Here is a 26,127-nt window from a genome sequence, read left to right on the forward strand (position 1 = left end):
TGTCTTTGCGCTGAGTCACAGGACATTCACAGTACAGTGGGGGAGGAGGGGAGGGACTTGTGGGGAAGCCAAGACCCTCCAGGGCTGCTCCTCAGGCTGAGGGGGGTGCGCAGGGGACCTGGCCTCCCCTTGGCCTCGCCATCCGAGATTCAGCCAAGTGCTGAGGAGACTTTGGGAATAGGACAGGTGTGCTCCACAGGGGTGGGGGCGGGGCCTTCTCGCGGGGCCACGGCCCTAACACTCCCAGTCCCTTGGGGCCTGGGGCTCAGGGCTCGGGATCAAAGTCTATCCCGTCCTGTCCCACCTTCCTGTACCTCAGGCTGCGGTGCTGATCCTTTCTCTGGTGACCGCCCTCTGGGGAGGCCAGGGGCATGGGGAGGCTGGTGCCCAGATAGGGTGGAGCAAGGACAGAGCCACGGGGGCCGGGAAGGAGGGGACGAGGGAGGCTGTGCCAGCCCCAGGGAGCTGGCGGCAGCGTCAGGGTGACCCTGCATATCTGGGGACCGTCCTCGGGACCCTGGACCGGGGCTGGCTTACCAGCGCTCAGGAATGATAAGCGGGAACCACTCTCGGGAAAGGGCGGGGAGGTAGCAGCTTGGGTCAGAGCTCCAAGGGCAGTGCGTGCTCTACCACCTGCCAATTTAAGGCAATCCCATTCGGACTGGGGAGGCGGGCAGGCCCGGCTAAGCTGGCAGGAGTGCAGCTGGCAGGACCAGGCCACCACTGGACTCAACTGGGCGTCCAGCAGCATACGGGGCCTCTGGCGAGGAGTGGGGAATGGGAACAAGTGGGGTATGATGAGAAGAGGGGGTGGGGCTACAACTCCCTCTGTTGCTCTGGGGACACCCGCCCCTCAGGTGGGGGTGGGCTTTGGCACACATGTTGGCACCCAGGATTCCAGAGTCCCAGACAAGGTGCCATGTTGCTTCCTGCTCTCAGGGGGGGAAAAAGGGGAAAGACGTGTGGGCTCCAAGGGGCCTGAAAGGGACTCAACCAAACTGGTGAGGCAGGCAGGTACCCCGGGTGGGGAGGCATGGTGGTGCCCATGTTCAAGGCATAGCGCTCTGCCCGGCCTCTAGATTCTTCTGTCCATGTGGGTTCCATGCTGGTGTCTGAGCACTTTAGGGTGGGAAAGTGTCTGAGATCGCTCCCTGTCCCCTCACCTCCTCCCAGGGAAGCAGCTCATGCCCAGCCCCAGGGAAGGTGATGGAGGGGTTGGTGTCCAGGCCAAGGCCACTGGGGAGGCATGTGGGAAGAAGGGAGAGGAAACAGCCGTGGCCAGCAGGGCTGCCGAGAGGTCTTCTGGACCGGCCGTTAGCCCTCACTCCTCAGTCCTCCGAGGCCACACGGGCCCCATCCTGCCGCAATTGTGCTCAGTGTGACCTCTCGTCCCTTGGGCCACAGCAGGGTGGGCATAGCTCAGAAGATGCTCTGCCGCCGGCTCTTCCCTCGCCCTGGAGAATGGAAGGAAAGATGTGGACTGCAGGGAGAAGTCTGGGCCGAAGGCCACCTGAGATCAGGAGGGACGGGCGTCCTCCAGAGCTACTCTGATAGAACCATCAAGAGCACGTGCTTGGGAGCTGGTCAGCCCTGGGTTAAAATCCCATCCCTGCTACTTACTAGCTATGTGAAATTGCACCTTAGCCTCCCAAAGCCTCAGTCTCACTGCCTGTGAAATGGGGAGCATTAACTAATAGTACCAATTTCAAGGGGTATTTTAGGATTAAATGAGATACTGCATAGAAAGCACTTATCATGTCTGAGGCCATCAGCTAGTCTAGAAACGAAGTATAGTTCTCCCAGGATGGAGGCCAGAGAGCTCAGAATTTGCAGAGAGAATGAACCAGGAAAAACGTGCACCTTCCTCAGGGCTACTGTCAGAGACAGCGTTCTGTCTAGGGTGGGGGTTGAGGAGGGAAACGCAGGAGGAGGAAGCCTGGCAAGGAGATAGGGAAACCAGTCCCTTCCCTGCTCCCCACGGGCCCCCGGAAGACAGGCCAATGTCAGGGAGGCCACGCTGATTCCCACGGCAGGAGGGGCTGCTGGGCCCTATCTCTGTTCCTCAAGAGGGTGGAGCCGCCTGTCCTGGCCTCCTCTAATAAGAGGAGGAGGTGGGGGAGGCATGAGCCCCTACCTGGCTGCTGAAAGGCCAGGCCCCGGTAGCCTGGGTCCTTCTGGAGCTGGATCTCCTTCAGGGAGAAGATGGAAGCAGCTGGGGTGAGAGAGAGAAAAGGCCAGGAGAGAGCTGAGTGGAGCTGGCCCTGCTCCTGCAGCCTAAGGCCCCCACACCCATCGAGCACCCCCTTAGTTAGGACTGGCCCAGGAGCACCTAACTGGGCCTTTCGGGCAGCACCTTGGATCCACAGAGTTTCCTCCCCTCGTTGCAAACGAAAACCCAAGGAGGGGCAGCCAGGCTGCTCAGCTAGACCCAGGGCCTCTGGCCTCTTCGTTCCGGCTCCTCCACTCACACCAGCTGCTCCCTTTCTCTTGTTCTGGGGTGGCCCTGCCCCCTTCCCCCAACCTCCCCTACACACTCACTGTCTTCGAGCTGGTGCACACGCTCCCCCAGAGACCGGAAGTAGGGGTGCCTCAGGGCCGCCTCTGCTGACACGCGACTCTTGGATTCGTACTGAAAAGCAGAGGGTGGGGGACTGCAGGGACCCCTCTGGGCAATGCTATTCCCATGCTAAGTTATATGACGAGGAAGGGAAGGGCCAGAGTCTAACCTGAGAAGCCCCTGGGGTCAGCTGCCCACTCAAGCCAAGGCAGTCTCAGAACTCAGGGTCTCAGATCTCCAGCCACCAGGAGAAAACCAGAAGGGGGGCTTTCAGAGAATGATCTCCTCTTGGGATGGAAATACAGATGCTGAAGCATCTAAGATCACAACTTTAATAGTAACATTAACAACTACCCTTTATCGTGTGCTTATTCAAGACAGGCACCCTTCTAAGTGTATTCCACAACCTCAATTTATCCTCAAGACCATCTTACAAAATGGGAATGACTCATTCTACTTTGCAGTTGAGGAAACTGAGGCACAGAAAAGCTCTGTAACTTGCCCACAGCTACACAGCTAGGGTCTGAATTGGGGTTTGAGTCGGGAGTGCACCCACTCTTAAGTCTGTGGAAGCCAGCACTCCCCTCGGGCCCAGTGGGTGGAGGGTACGTGGGGAACGCCAGCACGCAGGTGGGACGGAGGGCTGGGCAGGGATCTTGGGGCTTCAGCTCTCTGACTGCCTGGCCCTGGTCGGCGTGGGAGCACTCACCAGGAGGAGGCCGGTCAGGAGGTTGATGCCATCAGTGTCCAACCTGCGGGAGGAAGGAGCTGGCACAAGTCTGGTCTATGGGGGCGGGGTGGGACGGGTGGGGCTCACAGCCACCTCCGGGAGGGACAGCCAGGCCCACAGGCAGAGAGGAGGAGTGGGGAGGAAGGGCTACCTGGGAGCATGACTGATGAGCGGCTGGGGCAGGTACTGGGGGAAGTTGTACGCTCGGAACTCGGACAGGGCCATCACACCAGGCCACGTCTCTTCCGTGGGGGTCCCTGGGGAGATGAGAAGGGGTGGCGAGGGGTGAGAGGCCAGGACCGAGGGCGACTTGGAGGGGTGCAAGGTAGGAGGTGGGGTCATAGAATGACTGAGTCCACCCCCCCCCCCCCCCCCCCGCCGCCCTGTAGAGATCCGGTGGGAGCTGCTCTTCCCAGTCCGGATATGCGCCCGGGCTGGACAGAGTTCCGGCGCCGCCTAGTGGTGAGAGGGAGGAGCGGCAGGACACTGACCGAGGAGTCGGAAGATGAGGTGCAGCTCCTCCTTAACCGTGGAGCCGGGGAAGAGGGGCCTCCCTGTGGCCATCTCGTAATGGATGCAGCCCACGCCCCTGCAGGGAGCAATGGGCAGGGGCGGCGTTAGGCTGGACCTCCTTGCACCCCCGCTTCCTAGCGCTGCTCCACCGCGATGCCCTGCCACGGTGACTCAAATGGGTCATGGCACCGGGGTGGGTGGCCCAGAGCTGCAGAGGCTCCTAGCACAGCACAGCCACCCACTACAGCCTCCCTCTGGGGGCTTCTCAGGGCTCTAGGACGCTTTGATCTCTCCCCTTTCACTCTGTAGGATTTGGGTCTGCATAGCCAGCACCCATGAGGCAGCTCTTCAAGCAGTGTTGTCTCCAACTTCCCATCATGTGCCCCTCTGGAAGAGAGAAGTCCACAAATCCACTCTCCAAGGAAACCCCTGGTGTAGGGCACAGCAGCCATGCATCAGAAAACTGTGTTTTACCTTTAAAGTTCGGCAATCTTTTTCTTCTACACTGAATCATATGTGTGTTAATTTTAAGGAAAAAAGTATCCCTTCTAAATTTTTCAGTAGAACTGATGCTTGGGTAAGATTCATCATATTTACTGTGGGCGCCCTCCTGTGCCCTCTGGTAACCCCCTATGTACCCCTGGGCGAATATTTCAGAAGCACAGCCTAGGAGAGTCTATTTAGAGCCAGGGAAACCCCAGTGTAGCTCTGACTTAACTTTATTTTTTGTTTAAATGCATCTTTTATTTATTTTCCCCCTAAACTTGCTTCTCTTTATTTTTTGGCCACACAATGTAGCATGTGGGGTCTTAGTCTGCCCACCAGGGATCAAACCCGCATCCCCTGCATTGGAAGCACAGAGTCTTAACCACTGGACCACCAGGGAAGCCCTCAATTCTTTAACATCCAGTTCAGCAGGATGCCACATGGCTTTTATTCAAAAGAGATTAGACAGTCCTTCACAGAGGCCTTTGGGGCAGCAAAAGCGAGTCGCAGGTGCGGAAGCCCCTGCCCCACGCCCTCAACCCCACGCCCAGTCCCACAGCGCTTGCTTACCACATATCGATGGGGGTGGAGTACTCCGTGGACCCCAGCAGCACGTCGGGGGGCCTGTACCACAGGGTCACCACCTCATTGGAGTAGGTCTTCGTGGGCACTGACTTGGCCCGGGCCAGTCCTAGGGACAGACCCGTCACTGAACCGCGCCCCCCCCCCCCCCCCGACAGTGCCCACATCCTGAGGAGACTGTGTCCGATTCCTCCACTACCCCGCCCCAGCCCTGTGGGCTCTGGCCCTCACCGAAGTCGGCCAGCTTCAGCTCCCCTCTCTCGTTGATGAGCAGGTTCTGGGGTTTCAGGTCCCGGTGCAGGATCTTGCGTCGGTGGCAGTAGGCAAGGCCCCGGAGCAGCTGGAACATGAAAATCTGGGGGAGGGAAAAGCAAGGAAGCAGTGCAAGGTGGGAGCATGTCCCATGGAGGGGAGGGGGGAAGGGAGGAACCCTGCGCCTCTTCCCCGTGGCTGGGACGGGGATGGGGACAAGACTGGGTGGAGGTGAGGTACTTGGAGAGCTACCTGGTTCTCCTGCCCGCGTGGAAGCCACATCCTGGGCCCCAACCACCCCAGGGAATGCCATCCAGAGGGCAGGGCACCAGGTGTACAGAGGAGGCAGGAGGGTGGGGGAGGAGAGAGTACCCCAGCCGGGGAGCTGAGAGACGCCACACTGGGCCAGGAAGCCTGCCTGTGTGGGGTCCTACGCACACAGAAGAGCTCATTCATCCCTCTGAATTTCCCCGAAGCCTCTCTTCATCCTGGCAGGTAACTCACGCTCCCGTCTGACAGAGAGGGAACCTGACGCTCAGCGTGAGAGCGGGGAGGTCCATGCCACGGAGGCTCTCACCTTGACGTTGTGCATGCTCATGAGGTTTCCACAGTGGTCCAGATACTGCTTCAGGTCACTGTCCTGGAACACAGGCCTGGCTCAGCCCTCGCCCTGACCTGACGCCTGGCCAGGCGCCCTTCCCTGGGCAGGGCCCAAGCCGAGGAGTGGGACAGGTCCCTGGCTCCGAGCTGCCCCTAAGCCTGGGCCCTTGGGCCATTCCTGAATGGGAGCATCTGAGAACCTGATTCCAGAACAAGGCCTGGGCCACCCCCACCCTCTCCCCCCCACACCCCTACCCCAACTCACCAGGTACTCAAACACCAGAGTGAGGGAGCGCTCCGTGTGGATGAGGTCATGCAGGGTCACAATATTGGCATGTTTCAGGTTCCTCAGTAAAGACACTATGGGGAGACAGGCCTGCCTGTGTCCCTTAGGCCCCACATGCCCCTCTATGCCCCTCATACCCTCTCCTCCTGGGACCAGCCTCAGGAGTCCCCATTCCAGCAATGGCTCTTGGCCCCCAGGCTGCCACCAGGGCTCAGGCCAGGAACCCCTCCTCCCAGGAGCCCCAAGACTACAGGGCCCTAGGATGCTGTACCCTCTCGGATGGCAGTGCAGGGCGCGCCTTCTTCATGTTCCAGCCGGATCTCCTTCAGGGCCACGAGGTTCTCTGTCAGTTTGCTGCGCCCTTTGAAGACCGTGGCATAGGTTCCCTGGGAACAAGAACCCCAGCAGCCCAGCCACATTCAGGCCCCGCTCTCCTCTGTCCAACGTCCTCCTCTTTGTGCCTCTGCTTGGGCCGTGACTTTGGCAGGACTGCCCTTCCCTACCCCCCCCGACCCCTTCACTGAAATTCTGTTTCTTCCAAAGCCCACTTCTCTGTGAAGCTGTCCCTAACTCCTTCCTGCTCAGAAGGAACTGTCTTTCCTATAAGCCCCCAGCAGGCAAGGTGTCCCTCTATTATAACACCAGTTTTGTTCTTCCTTATGTTCTGTTGATGTTTACGTGTAGGTCTCCTCTGGGTTCCTGGAAGGAAACGGCCACATCCTCCTCCTCTCTGTAAACCACGGCCCACCCCCCCGCCTGGAACACAAAGCCCAGCACAGTGTTTACGGAAATAGCTAATAATTACACGGCGCAAAAGCTTACAGTGACCTACTCGGGCCTCACAACACCCTACGAGGTAGAACAATTAGGATCTCCATCTGACAGAGGAAGAAACCAAGAGCACAGAGGGAGGTCATATAGCTCACACCAGGCCACAGAGCTGGTAAATGGAGGAGTTGGGATTTGATCCCAGACAAGAAATATTAGCAGGAAAAAAAAGACTGGATTCTGCCCCAGAGCCCATCAGCCACCCCATCCTCATGCCCTCCTCCAGGACCTGGGCCCACCTTAACACCTGCCAAAGGCTGGGCCAGACTGCATGGCAAGATCTGTGGGACAGGGGTAGTGGGACCGCAGACTGGGGAAGGCTGGGGAAGACCCTGTTCCTCCTCCTAGCCATCCCGCCCGGCGGCCTGGAGAAAATCCAACCCAGCCTCTTACCTCCCCCAGTTTGTCCAGTTTCACGTATGTTTCCAGTTTCCCAAAGCCGATATCTGACTGCGAGGGAGAGACATAGGGTCCTGTGAGCTTGAAGGTCCCAGCAGTCCCACATAGAGTACACCTCCTCACCCCCAGCCTCCAGGTGGAAAGGGAATGAGACCCCCAGGGGGTCTGAGGCTAGCAGGGTGAGGGCAGCCCCAAATCCTCCCTCTCCACTTCTCTCTGTCCCTGTGATAAAGGAGGGAGGCCTTGGAAGTGTGAGTTTCTTTCTCCCGTGGCAGTGGTGGGTGCAGAGCCCAGGGTTGTAGTCCTGGGATTGCCACAAGCCTTTATCACCTGTCTGTCTCCATCCTGCTCAGAAGCCCCTCAAGGGCAGGAACTGTGCCTTTTTCTCCACTGTACCTTGGGGGTCCAGTTCAGAACCCACCTCGCTACAGCCTCTCTCGTCAGCACACTTGCTCCAGCTCAGTAGTACCCAACCCTTAACAATACGGACTCCTGGGCCTCACCACCCAGAGTTTGATTCTGTAGGTATCTGGACTGGGGACCAGAATCTGTGTTTTGTAGGATACTCCCAGGGAAATCTGATAGGCAGCCAAGACTTGGAAACACGGGCCAGCTGGTTTATTGACCTCACGCCAGTGAAGACTCTGGAACCCAGAGGGGGCTTGGAGCTCAGCTCCAGCACGGGTGGGACTCAACTAGGGAATGGAGGTTGACCAAGAGGACCAGCTGTGGGAATCCTCTCGGCCAGAAGGTGGCGCCAGAGGCCCAGAAACCTCCCCGGAAACTGCTGCAGGCCTCAGCCGGGACAGGCAAAACCAGGACTGATGTCTTGCAGGGGAGAGGGTGTTCCACCCAGGCGACCTCTGACCCTCTTGGGACTCACCAGGGAGGCACGGCGGGACATTCGGGTGAGCGGTTTGGGCAGGTCTGGGCTCTCCAGCTGCAGCTTCTGGAGGAATTCCTGGGGCAGTCGTATGTCCATGGGCAGAGAGAGCCTCTTACTGATGTCCTGCAGTGGCCAGGATGAGACAGGGGCGCCAGTGTTTGCTCCAGGGTAGCCAGGGCTGTGGGACCCTCGCCTCTGGCCCTGGGCCTGGCTTTCCCTGTGAACAACCCCAGCAGGACTGAACCATGGGCTGTGAGGCTTCAAAGATGTGCTGAGACATATATGAACATCCAGGGGTTGCTGTGTGACCTTAGGAGGTGGCGTCCCCTCTCTGGACCAGAGTCACCATCTGTAGAATGAGATTCCTGCAGACACTGCGATTCTGTAAGCACATTTTTCATACACTTGGGCACATGTATGTGGGTCATAAGACCAACAGTCAAATTGTCTCGCCCTTGCTATGTACCAGGAATGTTCAGAGCACGTGGCATATATTCTCATTTAATCTTCTCGATGACCATTTTAACACAAGGAGACTGTGGTACACAGAGGTTGCGTAGCCTGCTCAAGGTCACAGAGCTAATCAATGGCAGAGTCGGGATTTGAACCCATGAAGTCTGGCTCCAAGGCAACCACCTTCCCGGGCATACATCTGTGGATGTGTCGTAGAGCCTGGAGCCCCTCACCTCCATGGAGAAGCGGCGCTGGTTCTGCCGCCGGTACTGCATGCCAGGGGACAGCTGCCCGGGGTCCTCCCCTCTGTCTGCGGGGGAGAAGGTGCTGGACTCTGGCTGGGGGTCTCTGCCCAGAGGATGGAGCTGCAGGCCTGAGAGGGAGAGACATCAGCCACCCTCCCTGCCTCTGCCCCGGCATGGGGGTGGGGAGGAGACTTCACTCTGCCCTTCCCCGAGCAAGGCCAGCCGTGCTGTGTGTCACGGTGTGTCAGGGAGGGTGGGGAGGGGCAGGGGGGATGCCGGGTGGGGAGGGGTGGGGGAAGGGCCCCAGACCCCTCACCCTCATTGTGCCGGCTGTGGAGCTGGTTGAACTGCTCTGTGAACTCGACCAAGGACTCCTCGATGGTCTCGGTGCGGGGCACTGACAGGGAGAAGCGGCGCTTAAAGTTCTTCATTTTGTTCATGATCAGCAGGCAGCAGGCCGCAGGGTCCTAGGACAGAAGTGAGAAGAGCAGGTGAGAACACGGCAATGGGTCCGGTCGACACCAGCTTCCCATCAAGCTCTGTCACCCCGCACTCAGGGGCCAGGGTCGCAGCTTCCTAACCCTCTTCCTCCCTGGGAATCTCATCCCCCCAGGATTCCCTGTCCCTGGGGAGATATTCACAGGGAATATTAAGAAGCACAGCAAAGTACTGCTCATAACAGCAGCTGGATGTGCCAATAGGATCCTGAAGGCCTCCCCAGGGCCAGATGGTAACCTTTCAGCTGCTGGAGGTCTAGAGAGTTCTGGAAGGAGGCCAGGGGTGGCAGGGAAGACACCAGAACCGGGTGGCCCTAGGGCCAGCAGCTCTTTACCAACTTGCACGGAAGAGGCTGAATGTCAACAGCCAGTAAGCCTTACTGACTGATGCCCATAAGCTGAACATAGCTTAGCCTACACCCTTGTAACGCAGTCTGGTCCCAACCCCATTTCATCCTAATATTGACACCTGGGAGTCCCTCTCTGGCTTGTCCTGGGTCCCCAGGAGACAGGAAAAGAGAGGAAAGGGACAAGCTGAGGCCTCTTGATCCCAGCCCCACTGTAGCTGAGGGAGAAGGAGGCAGAGTAGAAATGAGCTGGCCCAGCCCCATTCCCTCCTGCTGAAAATACGGGAGGTCAGGAGCCGTTGTATGTCTCAAGGGAAAGACAGAAATTTACCGGAAACAGACAGGGCCCCCAGGGAGGAGAGGCTGAGCACTGCTGGCCCCTCCCATGCCAGAACCCCAGCAGGCAGGGTGCCTACTGCAGAGAACATGATGCAGGAGAGGGGTGGGTTGCTCTGCTCACTCCAGGGCCCCCTCCCCAGCGAGAAGAGGTTCCCTCCCTGCGGCTCCTCTTGCCCCGAGTGAGGGGACACCCACTGGCCTCCCAATGAGACTTGTGCAACTGCTTCTTCCCATAGACCCTCCCTTCTCTGTTCTGCCCTGAAAACTCAGAGTGGGGCTGTCACGCTTTCCCTTCCCTTTCCCCCCTTCCCCTCCCCTCCCCTCCATGGTTTCATAAGCTTCCAGTGTGGCCACCCCCTCATTTCTACTCTGCCTCCTTCTCCCTCAGCTACAGTGGGGCTGGGATCAAGAGGCCTCACAAGGGCCCCCACCCACGCCTGCCGTGAAGCCATCAGGGCTAGCCCTGTGATGGGAGGGGGCCAGCCTGCACCAAGCATAGCCCATTTCCAGAGGATGCTCTCAGCACTGTCACCGGCCAGTAACCAGTTGCCAAGGCGACCAGGCCCCTCCTGAATCCTGGTTTAAGGGATTATGGGTCAGTAGCATGTTTACTTTGCTTAAGGATCACATCCTTCTGTACTCAGCCAGCCTGGAAAGGGTCCTTTCCCTGGCTACCCCCAAATGCAGCTAAGTTGTGGCCCTCCAGCTCCTCTGAGCCCAGAGACTGGGAATGGCCAGGCACTCCTTCCTCAGGCCGGCACCCCTCAGAGTACCGGCGTTGGGTCTGCACTGCCAGCCGAGCCTGTCTCTGTCAGTGGGCCGTGAAGTCTCCCTCCGTCCGGCTCAACAAATGAAGTACCAAGCATTACACTAGGCACTGGGGTTAGTGGTGAGTCAAGCCTGGTCCCTCTTCTCAAGGAACCTGGGGGCTGTGAGGCCTCCTTTGATGAGAAGGTAGCTGAAAGGTCTTCTTCTTCCAGCTTCCTTGCAAAGCCCACCAGCCTGGAACTTTCTTACTTCTCCATCTCCAAGCTCATTCCTGCCAGCCAACCTCAGCCACTCCTCCTGGCTCTGTGTGATGTCCGGGCCTGTCGTCTGCAGGATTCTCATGGACAGGAAGCTCCCAGAGGCTGCCACCCACCTCACTCTTGTGTGCAGCCAGCCGGGGATGGGGGGGGCATAAGGGGGGCTTCATGACGGTGGCAGCGTGTAGGCTCCAGTGACAGGAGGACCTCGACACGCCCTGCCTGACTCATATTTCCCACACGACAGGAGAGTGGAGATGTCCCCATTGTACAGATGAACTGTTTACAAGTTGGCTGAACACGAGCATCAGCAGGGAGTACTGGGAAACATTCAGATTCCTGGGCTTCGCCCTCAGATTCCGGAACTGAGGCTCTGAGAACGGTGCCTGGGAAAATGCACTTTTAAAAATCATCCCCCATCCCACAAGTTGCATGGGGTGGCCAAAACCAAACACACAAATGAAAAAAAAAAACCCACGCCCAATGATCTGAACACTAGAGCCACGGTTGGGAAGCATCTGAGGTCTAGGTCTGCCCAGGTTTCCAGATTGCACTCGTGTGCTGAGATGAGGAATCCTCGAAGCTGCGGAGGCACAGGAAGGTGGAGGAATGCTGAGTGGAGCAGAAGACCCACCAGAAGGGCAGACAATGTCTGCCCTGCACAAACCGATGCCCCAAGCTCAGTCATGCTCATTCTAGGGGGCGGGGCGACTGGGCACTTGGCTCCCTGAGGTCTGGGCTCTGCCAAGAGGGGCCAGTCACGCCCTCTTCTAAACACAGGCCTCCCCACAAAGCCATCTGGGATTTATGGGATGGCACATAGGGTTTGCGGCTCAGGAATCCACCAGTAGCGGCCATATATCTCATGCCCTTGCATTTGCCTGTAGGGGAGGGAGAGGGGAGCTCATCAAAAGCCTTCTGGGAGGGAGGCCCCCAATCTCTACAAGACAAAGGAGAAGCAGCCTGAACTGCACCTGCCCTCCTTGTTAGCAGCAAGGAGACACCAGTGGGACCAGCAAGCATGTGGACGGTGAAACTGGGGACGGCTCACTTGAGCGGGAATGGGGGACCAAGCAACGCGGACGATGGGAACCAGCTGCTCTGCACCCGGCCTGAGAAGAGACCGAGAGGAAGTGGCTGTCACTGTAGCAGGAGCGATGGCGGTCAGATGTAGGGATGGGCTTTCTGATGGTGGCAGGGGAGCAGGCGGCAAGGGTGGTGACCACGCAGAGAGTGGACGCTGCTCTCGGACGGGGACAATCGGGGCCTTGAACCCGGCAGGGTCCGGGTGTGACAGGGCAGGCTGGGCAGTGAATGGTCTGTTGTTCCCCACCTCAGGACACAAGATGCCTCTGTGACTTCTTTCTTGGGAGAGTCAGTTCCTCAGATTTGAGGGTCAGGGGGGAAGGGCGACAGGAAAAAGGCCTGTTACCTTCGTGCCGTCTGCCCCTCACCCCCATCTGGGGACAGAAGGGCTCAGTGTGACCCGGCCTGAAGCCAGCCCAGGGCTGGGCACAGTGTGGCCTTTGTCCCCAGGGCCAGGGAGCCATCTGGGGCTGTCCCCGTGCAACTGGTGCCAGGGGAAGAGGGAGACGGGCGCCCAAGGACGCTGGCCTGGCCGGGTGGGATGGGGGGATGCTGAAGGAGAAGTCCCCCTCAGGAGCTGCAGGGGTGGGCAGGCAGACCCCCAACCAGGCCTTCCCTCCTGCCCAGGTGAGTCCATAGAGTTCTCGGCCTACCTCCCATCACCTCCTCCTGGGCACACACCAGCCAGCCCAGCAATTCCTGCTGGTGCCAGAGAAGCAGGTAGCTCAGGAGGAAGGAGGAGCCAGACCGAGAGGAAACTGACACTTGCCCCGAGGCCACCGTGCGCCCCGCAAGAAAGGGCTGGACTCCTGGAGTGTTAGCAGGAACGGGCACTCACAGAGCCACCATTCTAATCCTCCCTGGCTCGCCTGTGGAGGACAACGCGGCTCCCAGAGGGGAACTGACTTGCTCAAAATCATGCAGCAATTTCCTGACTGTCGCCAAGTACACAGACTCAAGTGACCACATTGCTCCTTTCTTCTCCTAACTGGAACTCTCCCACCCTGCCCCTCCCTGCGGCCTAGGCTGTAAGCGCGGTTTTCTACCTTCCAGGTCTCCTCCACCGCCACCCTGAATTAAAGTCAGACAACCCCAGCTTCCAATCCCGTGCCACCACTAGCAGGCGGATGACAGCGATTCAGTGACACCATCGCTCGTAGCTTTTCATTCAACAATTATTTATTGAACATCTACTATGTGTCAGGCACTGTTGTTGACCCTGAGAATCCACTTGTGAACAAAACAGACATTAATCCTGCCCTCATTAATCCTGACACTCTAAAAGGGGTGGGGAGAGGCAACAAAGAAAATAAGTAAATAAAATATATGGTATGTTAGATGGTGACAAGCGCAACAGAGAAAAATAAAACAGGAAAGAGGGATGGGGTGTGACAGGTGGGATGTTGCAGTTTTAAATAGGGTGTTCAGGAAGTCTTCCCTGAGAAGGTGACATCTTCTGGGAAAAATTCTGAGTAGGCACCGGGGAGGGAGCTAGTCATACAGAATCTGGGGGAAGCATGTCAGCAAGGGAACGGTAGGTGCAAACGTCCTGAGGCAGAAGTGAGTTTGGTACGGTCTGGGAACAGCAGTGTGGCTGGAGAAGAGAGCTGATCATGTTGGGGTCCCTCGGGATTTGGGAGGGTTTGCGGGGATGAGTGATTTGATCCCATTTAGGTTTTAATTGGCTCCCTCTGGCTGCAGCAGGGAGCTCGGTCAGGAGGTGATGGCTGGGGGAAGCGTAGAGCAGTGGAGGTGGGGAGAAGTGGCTGGATTCTGGGTATATTTTGAAAGTGGAGCCAGAGGGATTTGCGGACAGATTGTATATGGTGTGTGAGAAAGGAGTCAAGCAGGACTCTGAAGGGTTTGGCCTGAGCAACTGGAAGGATGGGTGGCCATAGTGGGGATGAGGGATGCTAGGACTGGAGGTCTGGGTTTTAGGCATGTGTTTCATGTCCAGTGGATGTCTGAGTGGGGATGCTGAGCGAGCTGACACAAGGAAGACACCCAGAAAATGTTAGCTCTCTTTTCTCCTTTTCTTTTTCTCTCGACTTCCTGCACAGATGTAAAAATGTACCAGAAAAGAGGCCCATATAAAGCTCACCAAACACATCCCTCACAGACGTTCTTAGAGCCCATAAGGCACTTTGAAGCCTTGGGATGCAAGAGGACCAGGGAACAGGGAACATGGTTGGCAATCAGCAGGCCTGAGCCACCAGATGGAGACGGAAAGGCCAGGTAGGAGGGGTCCCCCCAATTATTGACGCAACTCGGCAAGGCCACGCCGGGCAGGGGACCTGGGCCTCCTAGCTGACTGCTCTTATCCACGGGGCAGGCCAGGCCGGCCCACGGGCCCATCATCCAGGTAGTGCAGAGGTGGCCTGCCGCTCTCCACCCCCTGGACGACCTCTGCCAGGCCCCAGAACTGACACCTGCCTCTAGGCTGGGACACCTGGGCGACCCAGACCGGGAGACCACGGAGGCAGAAAAGGAGATTGACAGAGCATCCAGGGAAGCTGGGTCACAGCCTCCCTCTCACAGAAGTTTGGCTGCAGACTGGTGCAGAGGGAGGAGGGCAGCTTCACTTCCTAACCTCCAGGGAGCCAGGCTCTGAGATTCCTCAGGGAACCCTTATGAGAAGCCCCTTTGCCTTCCTCCTAAATAAAGTCCCATTCACAAGCCTGCAACCCAAGGTCCTTCAAGACCTGCCCCCCCGTTCCTCTCGGGCTCTGCTCTCCCCACTCCCCAGCACAGCATGCAGTTCAGGTCCTGGGTCTTCAGAAGCTTCCCAGAGCCCCTAGGACCGCAGGGAGCCCATCTGATGGGCCTCCCTCACCGGGGGCGCTTTGATTCCAGTGCCTAATGCTGGCCACACACAGCAGGCCTGGCTGGCTGTGTCACCAGCGCATAGAGCACCTACTGCATTCCAGGCACATGTCAGATACTTTTCCAAGTCCCTCTTTTGGCTGTGTTTTCTTTTCTTTTAGCGCTCAGTCTCTGTGAGTTCAGGGACAGGGGAGGAAGGATGTAACTTCCAACTGCCCACTTTCTGAAGCCCAGAGGGTCTGACCCTTGGTCCCAAAGGCTGACCACCAGCTAGGATCCTTATGACATTCTCTGCTGCCCATTTCCTGCCCCCACCTCAGCCACTCAGCCACTCTGGGCCTTTGGGCAGGTTTCAAAACAACTAGAGGCCACGGCTGACCAAGTCTGCAGACGTCATGAGCTGAGACTTCAGAGCCACTCCCTCCTTGCAGGAGAAGTGTGCCTGCAGGGAGCCGGCAGATACCATCTCTTCCTTCATCTTCTAGCTGACCCTGCTTTGCACAGCTTGAGGCTTTAGTTTCCCTAGTTTGCGACAAACCTCAGGAGAAGCCAGTCACCACATGACTGGCTGGAGCTGAGAGGCAGTGGCAGAAGCAGAAGCAGAAGCCCTGGAGCCCTCATCACTCACCTCATTCCGCGAGCTCTTGCCTGGATGAGAGAGGCTGTCAGCCTGGGGCCTTCTGAGTGGTCAGAATCAAGGGGACAGACAGGCCTGTGGTCACTCTGCCAGCGAACAGATGCTCTGGACACAGGGACAGAGCTCAGAGAAGATTCTCACAGCCCCTGTTGGAATGCAGGAAGCAGGCGGGGAAGGCCTTCCAGGAGCAGGCAGGACTAACCTGCGAGAAGCCGGTCAGGAGGCGAAGCGTCTGGGGCTCAGGGTGGCCCCTGCCCTGGACAAATGCACTACTAGCCTCCACGGCGTCCTACCTGATGCAAAAGTCCCGCAGTGAGGGCCACGTGCTGCCCAGCCCTGCTCTCCAAAATCCTCTGCAGTGTGGAGTCCTGGCAGAAGTCCCAGCTCTCCCACCTACTAGCACTATGACCTGGGAAGACACCCATGCCTCAGTTTCCTTTTCTGCTAAATGGGGATAATGCCTAACCTCCTATCCAATTGCCACTGGCTGCGAGACCTAACTTTCTCAGTTGCTTTCTGATGATGTCACTTCCCTATTTTAAATCCTTCAATATTAACACCACCCTCAGGAAAAAGTCCAAACTCCAGTGGCCAGAAGACTAGGCCTCCTGTGTTTTGACCCCTGTCTCCTCCTTGTCTCAGCTCTCACCCCTCCCTGGGGGGTCCAGCTTTATGAAATGTACTTGGCGTTCTCAGGGTAAACCACACTCACGGCCCACATGAAACTTCACTCGGCCTGGGATGCCCTTCCTCGTTTTTCCCTAGGTAAAAACCACTGCCAAGCGCAACTCAAGTGTTGCTTCCCCTGGGAAGCCGCACGCGGCCACCCCTCCTCCCTCGAGGTAAGATGAGATGCTTCCAGAGCGGCCTGTGCACATTCGTAACTAGATGGTGATGTCTTCATGGCAAGAGCATGGTCTCAGGCAGCTCTGCTTCCCCAGCGCCTCACGGTGGAAGGAACCTACCAGGTGCTCAGCCAGTGTTTGTGGAATGAATGAACACATGGCTGAATTAGACCGCAGCCAGTGCACCATAATGACTCGTTCAAGCCTCTTTCCTCTATACACATTTAAACATTAGGGCCATTGAAGACAAAGACCTTCTGGCACCTTGAACCTCCAGAACACTCTGTCTGTCTGTCTGCAGACCCTTCCACTCTCAGGCAGGCCAGGGACCTGTTTCTATGTTTATCTTCTCCTTGTCAGGCCAGCCCCACTCTCAGCAGGTGGGACTTGAGCCCACCGGGATGGCCTGGTCCTGCCCTCTTTCTGGGCACACTAGAGCAAGCCCGGGGGTCCGCCAACCAGCCCTGGACTCTCTGGGACATCTTTCCTCCTCGGTTCTCCTGGCTCTCAGTGGGAACTGGAACCCAGGGACCTGTGGGCCAGGGACAAGGGGAAAGCCAGCAAAGTGTTCCCATCTTCAAGGCTCCAGTCAGGCATGACCTCTTCCTGGACGCCTTCTACGATGCCCCTCATGTCCTCTCTAGCCTGAAACCCTGCTGGCCCAGCCAGGTGGGGGCCCCTCATCTGTGCTCCCACGGCATTCTGGACGTCCCCAAGTAGCACCCTTGGCTCCCTGTACTGTAAATGCTTGCTTGTCTGTTTCCCTAGTTTGCCTGCGGGCTTGTTAAGGGCAAAAATTGGGTCTGACTCATCATTACACTCCCATGTGCCTGACATGGGGCCTGGCACCAAGCAAACCCTCAAATGATCAGTGAGCAAATCTATAAAAGCTGAAAATTCCTGGCTCTGGGAGCTGTTTGGAGGTAAGAGGGCTGCCAGGAGACTGTCAGTTGCCCACGGGACTCCAAGCCTCATCTGTAGCCTAGCCCTCCTTCTCCAGCCAACTCTTCCCCATGGTAGTGGGGGGAGCGTGGGCTGGGGCAGAGGGGGCAGCTTCCTGGCCAGCAGCAACTCCCCCAGTGAGGTCTGTGGAGGCCTCAGGGTTGGCAGGTGCCACAGCACAGTGAGGGATGGACAGGGGATGGAAACGATCCTAAAGAGAGGTACCAACTGAACACGCACCGGGCTGGGGCCTCCAGGGCTTGTGGAGAGGGGCTTGGCAGACCTTGGGGCCCTCCTCATGGGCTCCCATCCCCTAGGGGCAGATTTCCAGGGCCTCACAGGTCAGGTGCACTACCCAGGCTCAGACCTTGGCCTCGACCCCTATAGATGACCCCTCCTGACCCCCCTGCCCCATTGGTGTGGGCCCCACATCAGCCCTGCTGATACTCTGTTCTTTTTGGCTTCCTGAGGCTCAAGGAATGAAGCCACATATATCATCTTCTGGTATTTTCTTTTTAGCCTTTTCTGGAGACCCAGCTAAGGCTGGCCTGTAATCTTTGTGGAGGCTCTGGATTTCTAAGTGATATGACGGGACAAGGTGCCCTTCTGTCAGCTCTGGTCCTGGCCGTGCATGACATCCCAGACCAGAGGCTGGAGCAAGGAGCCAGCGCAGGCAAGATCTCTGTCTCCCATGTCTGCTTCCAGACCAGGCCTGCCTCACCTCCCAGACAGAGAAGACCCTTTTCCACTCCTCTTAGCAGCATCCATGAAAGACCCTCAAGGAAGGTCCCTCACCTACTACCCAGTGTTTTTAAAATTCCAGAGTCTGGAACTTCTTCTTAGGTCTTTCTTCCTAAATCCCAATGGAAGCAGCTCACAACCGTTTCCTCTCTGTTTGCTTAAGGACAGATGCTGATGCCCGCCATCCTCTATACAATCAGTAGGGGGAGAAGTAAAGAGCGTTCAGGTCACCTCTCCTTCAGCCTTCCCTTGTCCAGACTGAAGAACCTGTCATGGGATCTTTGTTAACATCTCTTGGTTTTCTCGCCATGCCCAACTTTAGCAACAGAACAGCAGGGGCCTTCAAGCTCTGGCATCCCGGGGGACTGCTCAGTCACATGACAGGGAGGGCAGGAGGGAAGGGTTTCCCAGCACCTCCAGACCACATTTCTATTTATACTGCACTCCCAGGCCTCCACCGCCACCAGTTTGGCCCAACAACGCCAGGCCCACATTCTGGAGGACCCTGGCCAACATTCTCCATCCTTTAGGGCAAGCGGGCTTCCTCACACTCAGCATGGCCGCCCTCTCACCAGGCTGGGCCCAGGCGGCCACCTCGGCCTGGACCACCTCCCTGCTCCTCTCTGTCTCCAAGGCCCCCTCTGGGATGCCTCTGAACATCCTGCAGTTGCTCACCTGTTCTTTAAACGTCCCATCAGCGGCACCCACCGCCCAGAGCTCGGGGGTGGCCCTGGTTTCTCCTAGACCCTCTCTCACTTCACAAGTATCCACTCAACCAGGCACTGTCCCAGGCTCTTGGCTTGTCTTCCCCTCCCCCAGCCTTCTGGTTCTCCTGCTTCTTTCTCCCTCCCTTGTCTGGTGGACTTACTTCCTCTACCTGTCCCTGAATGTCAGTGTTCCTGAGAGTTCCCTCTTTGGCCCTTTGTTTCTCCCCATCTACACTCATCCTGGTGACCTCATGCTCTCCTGCGGTGGAAACCACCACCCATGTGCTGATGACTCCCAGATCCACAGCTCTGGCCCCACCAAGCCCCTGAGCCTCACACACACAGGCCCAACTGCCTGCTGGGCATTTCGGTCTAGATCTTCCCCTAGGGTCTGAGATCCTAGAATTACCCCACTGGGCCTAGGACAGTCCCCAAGACAGCAAATAGTTTGAGATGTGTATTTATTGTTTTTTTTGTGTGTGTGTGTGGTACGCGGGCCTCTCACTGTTGTGGCCTCTCCCGTTGCGGAGCACAGGCGCCGGACGCGCAGGCTCAGCAGCCATGGCTCACGGGCCCAGCCGCTCCGCGGCATGTGGGATCTTCCCGGACCGGGGCACGAACCCGTGTCCCCTGCATCGGCAGGTGGACTCTCAACCACTGCGCCACCAGGGAAGCCCTGAGATGTGTATTTAAATGAAAAGGGCATTTGTGTACAACTTGTAAAAGCTGTATGTGTGCTAGATATACATGTGTCATACATGTGCACTATATAAATATATGTAAATACACTGTATATAATCCAGAAGGATATAAATATGTGTGTGTGTGTATATATACCCCCCCCCACACACATATATATATTCCAGAAGGATCTAAGTTAAATGCTAACAGTGGTTATGTAATAGGGTGCAGAATTATGGGTGATTTTAATACCTTCTTTTCGCTTATTTGCATCTTCTAATATTTCCATAATGAACATTCACTGCTAATGTTAAAAGAAGAAGTAACGGGGCTTCCCTGGTGGCGCAGTGGTTGGGAGTCCGCCTGCTGATGCAGGGGACATGGGTTTGTGCCCCGGTCCGGGAAGATCCCACATGCCACGGAACGGCTGGGCCCGTGAGCCATGGCCGCTGAGCCTGCACGTCTGGAGCCTGTGCTCCACAATGGGAGAGGCCACAGCAGTGAGAGGCCCGCATACCACAAAAAAAAAAAAAAAAAAGAAGTAACGCTTCTTTTTAAATGAAAAAAAGTATTTTTAGGTAGATTCCAGAACTATTTAGTGCAAACCTTGGGAGAACTATGGTTTTCTTGAGCAGGGTCGGCAAACTTTTCTGTAAAAGGCCAGACTGTCAGTATTTTAGGCTTTGTGGCCATATGGTCTCTGCCATTACACAGCTCTATCCCCATAAGGGACCCACAGACAAGATGTACATGAATGTGTGGCTGTGTTCCAGTAAACCTTCACTGTGGACACGAAACTTCACATTTTATGTAATTTTCAAGTGTCACAAAATATTACTTTCAACTTTTGAATTTTTCCCCACTACTTAAAACTATAAAAATCATTCTTAGCTCACGGGTCGAGTAATATAGGCTGGATTTGGCCAAGAGCCATGGTTCGCCAAGCCTTGCCCTTGGGCATCAGTGCCTGGATGGCGTTTGAATCCGGCGCCCACTCCTTTGGGAAGTACTTATTTTCCTCTTATCTGACAAGGAGGAGGTCTTCCAGGCCTTTCTCATCCACTGAAGCTGTGGCAAGGACCAGCTGCCCTGGCCTCAGCTGGGGGAAGGCCCTGTGCTGCAGAGTTTGGGGGATCAGAGGCAGAGTCCCTCCTGGGGTCTCCGAGCACAGCTCACCTTGCCAGCAGGATTGGCAAAAGCTGGAACCACAAACCAGCCATCCTGGATGGAGCTCTAGAAATGCCCTAGTCTGTGTCCTTGTTTTTCGGGTGAAGAACGGAAGACTCAGAAAGGGGAGCGAGCTGCCCAAGGCCACTGGGTTGATGGGGCAGAGCCGAGACTAGAACTGAGGGCTCGTGACTTTGAGTTCCATGCCTTTTCTGCTCCCCCAGGGTTGGAAAGGATGGCAAGGACCTGGCCGGAGACGGCATTCTCCGCACCGGGCACCATTATCAGGGAAATCAGCAGCCCACTGGAGGGCTGCCTTGCACAGGGAAGGAGCCAGGCAGGTCTGGCGTCAGCCCAGAATGTGGCACCCAGCCCAGCCGTGGCAAGGGGTGCTGCCAGCTGGGCTCCGTGCCACGAACAGGGAGGGGCTCAGGGCCCCCTTTCCTGGCCTCAGCCTATGCCCTGCTAGCAGAGGGGGTCTAGAGACCCAGCACTGCTGATGTCATGAGTGTGATGCCCTCCAGTGCAGGACCTACCACCTACCTGCTTCCAGGCACTGGATCCTGCCAGGATGTGGGGAAGGACAGCCACGTCCCCTCCTGGGCCTGGTCACCCAGCAAGAATCTCCTTTGCTGGGTGGCTAGGGCCAGAGGAGAGAAGGAGTCCCAGTTCCTGAGGGGATCCCCAAAGGCAGGAAAGGGGAGGCTCCTTTAGGGGAGCAAGGTGTGAGGACAAAAATCATTCTGGAACTTTGCCAGAGTTTCCCACAATAATGATAAAATGGAGAGGGCGCTCAGGGTAAGGGAGGGTAGAAATGCTTTAAGAACAGAGTTTCCTGCCCAACTGAGGGCCTGAGCCCTGGTTTCTACAGGGATCAAGGAGAGGCCAGGGTCCTGAGAACTGCCAAATGTGGCCACTAAATCCATCTGCCACCACCCTGGATAATGACACCAGGCAGGGCAAAATTCAAGGAATATTGTGGACATTATCTCATTGGAATCTCACAACCATATGAGGTAATACTATTACTCTCTCCATTTTCTAAATGAGGAAACTGAAACTTGGGTGAGCAAGTTCCTCCACCTAAGGCAACCACTTACTGAGCGACAGCGGCAGGATCTGCACTGACCCTGGAGTCCATACACTGCCCCCACCCACGGTGAGCAGGAGACACACACTTCACACACAAAAATGATGAATGAGGGGCTTCCCTGGTGGCGCAGTGGTTGAGAGTCCGCCTGCCGATGCAGGGGACACGGTTTCGTGCCCCAGTCCGGGAAGATCCCACATGCCGCGGAGCGGCTGGGCCCGTGAGCCATGGCCGCTGAGCCTGCGCGTCCGGAGCCTGTGCTCCGCAATGGGAGAGGCCACAGCGGTGAGAGGCCTGCGTACCGCAAAAAAAAAAAAAAAAAAAAAACCCTTGATGAACGCACCAGCTGGCCATTGTCGGGTCATGCTGTCTATACTGACCCCTCTATTTCCAGGGAAGACTTTATTTAATGTTTGAAGGGTGGGGTGGGAGCACAGGGTAAAACCATTATCCAGAGTTCCAAGAAAGAGGGTCTCACCACTGTCCCTTCAAAAGTTTGGGCCAATGTCTCCAAGACCAGGGTGTCCTGTCTCACCAGGGTAATTCATGCTGTCAGGAAGCCTCAAGACCCTTTTCAGTTCAAAGGCAATTCTCACACCCGCCTCCTCATTGCTCCTCCTCTGCAGACAGAACCGTGGAGATTTCAGGAACAGATGCGCTCTCCTTCAGACAGGAGGTCTGGCTGAGATGCGCCTACAGCTTTCCCTCTTCCTGATCTGCTGCTGCGCCACTGGCCAGCTCCTGCCAGGCCCAGCCACTGGCTCTGTCATGATCCTGGGTCCCAGACCCTCTGCCTGAGCTGCCAGGAGTCCAGCCTCAGAGCTGGGTTCCGTGTGTGCACACAAATGCGCTGTGGGGACCAGGACAAGACCTCGGTTTGCTCCCACCCCCTGGAGATGGGAAAATGCCTACTCAACAGCTAATGCCAGGAGGGCGAAGGGTCCAGGGTGGACGGGGGAAGAGAAATGTGACTCACACCCAACAGGGTGAAGCTAATCAGGTGAGTCTGGATCCAGGCCAGCCACTCCCTTCTGGACAACAGAGCAGAACAGGGACTGCAATTAATTAAGTACTGGGGGAGGGTCTTCTTACCCCAGGGAAAGGAGGCCCTGCCAGAGGCCCTCAGAGAAGGGAGCTGTTGGGTTTCCAGGTCCCAGTGCCTACCTCACTCATCCTAGAAACTGGGATAGAGGGTAAGGTACAGTCCCATAGCACAGACTCCTGGTCCTCTCCTGGCAGGTTCTCATCCAATTGGTATCCCACCCCACCCGCCATTCTCTTACACAGAGCCCTCCTCCCCAACCTGGAGGAACAGGAAAGATACTCTCTAAGGGCCCGGCCTGATGGGATTAAGAAAGCCTGCCTCCGTCTCTCCTGAAAGCCAGGCACAGTGTGATAACTAGGAATTCCCTTCCAAGTAACAAATACAGCGACCGGTTATTTAGCATTTGCCGTGTGCCAATGCATTACTTCATTTAATTCATGCAACACATCTCCTTATTATGATCCCCATTTCACAGATGAGGAAACTGAGGCTGGGAGAAGCTCAAGAGTTTGCTGGGGAGAGAGAAGTCACACAGCTGGTATTGATACTTGCAGGAGCCGGGCTGGCCCTCTCCTTCAGGCCTCAAACTCAGGGAAGGAAAGAAGAAATCCACGGGGGGATGGATGGAGATGCTGGACAAAAGTCCAGAACAGGGTGAGCCCAGAAAGTAGAGGCACAGCTGGAGTAGGAGCTGGGAGAAGGCAGGCGAGGCTCTGCCCTACAGTGTGGGGCTTGTCTGCGTGGGCACAGGAAGGCCAGCTTGGCAGAGGACAGTCTGGGTCTGTCGAGAAAACAAATGCAGCCATAAAGGCAGCTTCATCTCCTCAAGGCCCGATGGGAAGGCTTCCAAGGCAGGCAGCTCCATCAGTCCCATGAGATCTTAGACCAAAAACCCACTTGTTCCTCAGACCAGGTACCCTCTCTCCTGCGATCCATGGAGAAGCTGGGTTCTGCTTGGCACAGGATAAGGGGGAGCCTCCTTACTCACAGCGCCAGCCCCATCCTTGCTTCTCCAAGGACTGCTATAGAATCAGACAACTCCAGAGTAGGCTGGCATCTCCCCTGATGGGGCAGGAACTAAGAGCCAGGGGGCTTGAGGTCAGATGAAGTGGGCTGGATCCCACCTTTGTGGATTTCGGGAAGGTTGGTATCTCAGAGTCTTTGTTTCCTCACCATAAAATGAAGATAATAATACCTACTTCATAAAGCTGTGTGGCACACTACTTGGCACCCAATCAATAATAAATGCCCAGTCAAAACTAAAATCAAAAAATGGTAGCCACTGAGGCATTCAGAAATCGGATGCAACTTACTGAAGTCTACTCTGGCTCTGGAAACCCCAGTAAGTTTGGGAAGAATGAAGGCTCCTGGTGGGGCGTGGGCAGCCAGCGGGGAGAGTCCCAGTGGGCAATGGGGTTGCAGGGCTGGGGGGAGGTCAGCCTCACAGGCTCATCAGCTGCACAGGAGGTTGACTGGGGCAGGGTAACCCGAGACAGTAGCTCTGCTGTAGCAAGGTGACCCTCTCTCCAGAACACGTTCAAGATGCAGACCCAAACCCAGGAGCCAGTGTTGCCTGGGACCATCTTCGCCTTCCCCCAACCCTAAGCAAGGTGGTCCCAGCGCCCTGGCCAAGGCAGAGGAAAGGTAGGGGATCTCTGAGGACATTTCTGTCAGCCAGACATTCCAGGCATCCTCGTCCTCGAGGATTCTACTCCCTCAGTCCAGTGTCCGGGAATGTGCTGTGTGCCCATGCCCAGCGGAAAACATCACACGAACATGCCGAATCTCAGCGGGCGCTGACACAGGAGGGGCAGGCTGGTGGTGTCAGTGAGTCACAGGGCCCAGGACACAGTTGGGGAACTGCTGAGGGCTGGGCTGGGGGTGGGGCTGAGGTTCTGGGAAGCTGACCCCCACTCCTCACAGCCCCAACTCTCCCACCCTTGCTGTCGGGAAGGGGCTCAGAGAGAATGAGAAAGAGGTCACTGGTGCCTAGCAGGGTGTTCACCCCAAGCACAGAAGATCAGTTACTGTCTCAACAACCGGACTCCCACCACAAGGCCTGCAGACAGCTCCAGAAACCCCCTGCCCCTAACAGGGAGAGAACAGAGGCCTCCAGCAAGGCGGACCTCAGATTTCTGATTCCTGATCATCTCCCCTGAGACAGAAGAATCCTCAAGCCACATCTCCCAACAGGCCACCCACCCTTTCCCACCGCTGCGTTAACCCTTTGCCCGCTGCTGCTGGGTGGGGAGGTGGTACTGCCCCTTTGGGCTCCCGGGTGGGCAGGGAGAGAAGAGGCACAGTAAACCCCAGAGGCCCCCACTCAGCCCCCCACACACCCCTCAGCGCTGGAACCTGCAGGGCTTCACGTGTCCTGTCCTTCCACCTTCACCCCAGGGCCCTGGCCTCCCACCCAGCCACAGCCTGCCTCTGGAAAGTTCACCGGAGCCCAGAAAGGCCTTCAAGGCGGGATGTGGTCCCACACTGGCGGATTCTCCCGTTACCGGAGACTCCTGACGCTTGCCCTTCCCACAAGGAAGGGAACTGAGAAAGCGCCTGGTTCCCGATGGGGTGGAAAACTTTGCTTCCTAGGAGCCCGGGGGCCAAAGTGAGTACCGGCGGAGACTCCCGGGAGTGGGGGGGTGGGGGTGGGGTGGGCGGAGGATCTGAGAAGGCAAAACAGTCCTCCCTCCTAAGCACCTGGAACCTGGGACTGGCCTTTGCAGGGCATCGCCCACCCCCCAACACTCTTGTCCACTCGCCTCGTGATCTCGGACCTCTCCATGTCGCTCCGGTATTTCCCTCCAACCTCTCTCCCCAGGGCAAAAGCAGAACGGCGCCTTTAAGAGCCGCTCCGCTTACCTTTGCTTCGTTCACCCGGCGCCGCGGTGCCCCCTCCTCCGACCTCCCCTTCCTCCCCCGGCACGCCGCCCGCCCAACCGGCCGGACACAGCGCGCCGCCCGCGGGACTCACCGCGCGTGTCCTGGGGTCCGCGGCGCGCCAGCTCCAGCCCGCGACGGCCGGGGTGCGGCGGGTCTGGGCGTCGTGCCCTGCGCCCTGCTGGGGTCCCTGCCCGGGCTCGGGGCGGCTTCCCCAGCTCCGGAAAGGTGAGCGGCTCCCCAGAGAAGCTGCAACCTGAGCTAGAAGAGGAGGAGGAGGAGGGAGAAGGGGAGGGGAAGGGAAGGGGTGGAGGAAGGTGGGGAAGAGGAGGGAGGGGGAGGAGGAAGAGGAAGGGAAGAGCCCGGCCCCCGCCAGAGTTTTTCACACGTACAAGTTGACTCCTCCCCCGTCCCTCCCGCCCTGCCCACTGCCGCTGCCAATCCCCAGGGCTCCCTCT

General features: G+C 57.2%; 1 protein-coding gene across 5 annotated transcripts; it reads right to left on the bottom strand.

Moving 5' to 3' along the window:
- Positions 1–170: 170 nt before the first annotated feature.
- On the bottom strand, positions 171–26,042 carry CDK18 (cyclin dependent kinase 18). Of its 5 annotated transcripts, none has more exons than XM_067729242.1 (16): positions 25,764–26,042; positions 9,134–9,284; positions 8,806–8,945; positions 8,117–8,242; positions 7,228–7,284; positions 6,278–6,392; positions 5,986–6,080; positions 5,698–5,760; positions 5,100–5,223; positions 4,857–4,977; positions 3,779–3,876; positions 3,439–3,544; positions 3,267–3,309; positions 2,539–2,629; positions 2,135–2,212; positions 171–1,454 (listed from the first exon to the last, which is right to left on the bottom strand). In XM_067729242.1, exons 2-16 carry the CDS (start codon positions 9,255–9,257, stop codon positions 1,420–1,422), a joined length of 1,416 nt encoding a protein of 471 aa, XP_067585343.1. In that variant the 5' UTR covers positions 9,258–9,284; positions 25,764–26,042; the 3' UTR covers positions 171–1,419. The 5 variants fall into 5 exon arrangements, 4 of the variants coding, with proteins under 4 accessions (XP_067585343.1, XP_067585340.1, XP_067585341.1 ...); XM_067729239.1 differs by having other exon boundaries at positions 2,135–2,189; positions 25,764–25,898; XM_067729240.1 differs by lacking the exon at positions 25,764–26,042 and adding an exon at positions 15,563–15,738 and having other exon boundaries at positions 2,135–2,189.
- Between the last annotated feature and the right edge of the window lie 85 nt (positions 26,043–26,127).

The sequence above is a fragment of the Pseudorca crassidens genome, chromosome 2 (genome assembly GCF_039906515.1).
Source record: "Pseudorca crassidens isolate mPseCra1 chromosome 2, mPseCra1.hap1, whole genome shotgun sequence".
Taxonomy (NCBI): domain Eukaryota; kingdom Metazoa; phylum Chordata; class Mammalia; order Artiodactyla; family Delphinidae; genus Pseudorca; species Pseudorca crassidens.

Bases quoted from the DNA above. Each gene is read 5' to 3' on its own strand.
- CDK18 (XM_067729239.1), bottom strand. From the start codon at position 9,257: ATGAACAAAATGAAGAACTTTAAGCGCCGCTTCTCCCTGTCAGTGCCC. The intron at 3,877-4,856 runs GTAAGCAAGCGC...TGCTCCCTGCAG, and splicing joins TCCACCCCCATCGATATGTG to GGGCGTGGGCTGCATCCATT. The intron at 1,455-2,134 runs GTAGGGGCTCAT...TCCATTCTCCAG, and splicing joins CCTGGCCTTTCAGCAGCCAG to GGCGAGGGAAGAGCCGGCGG.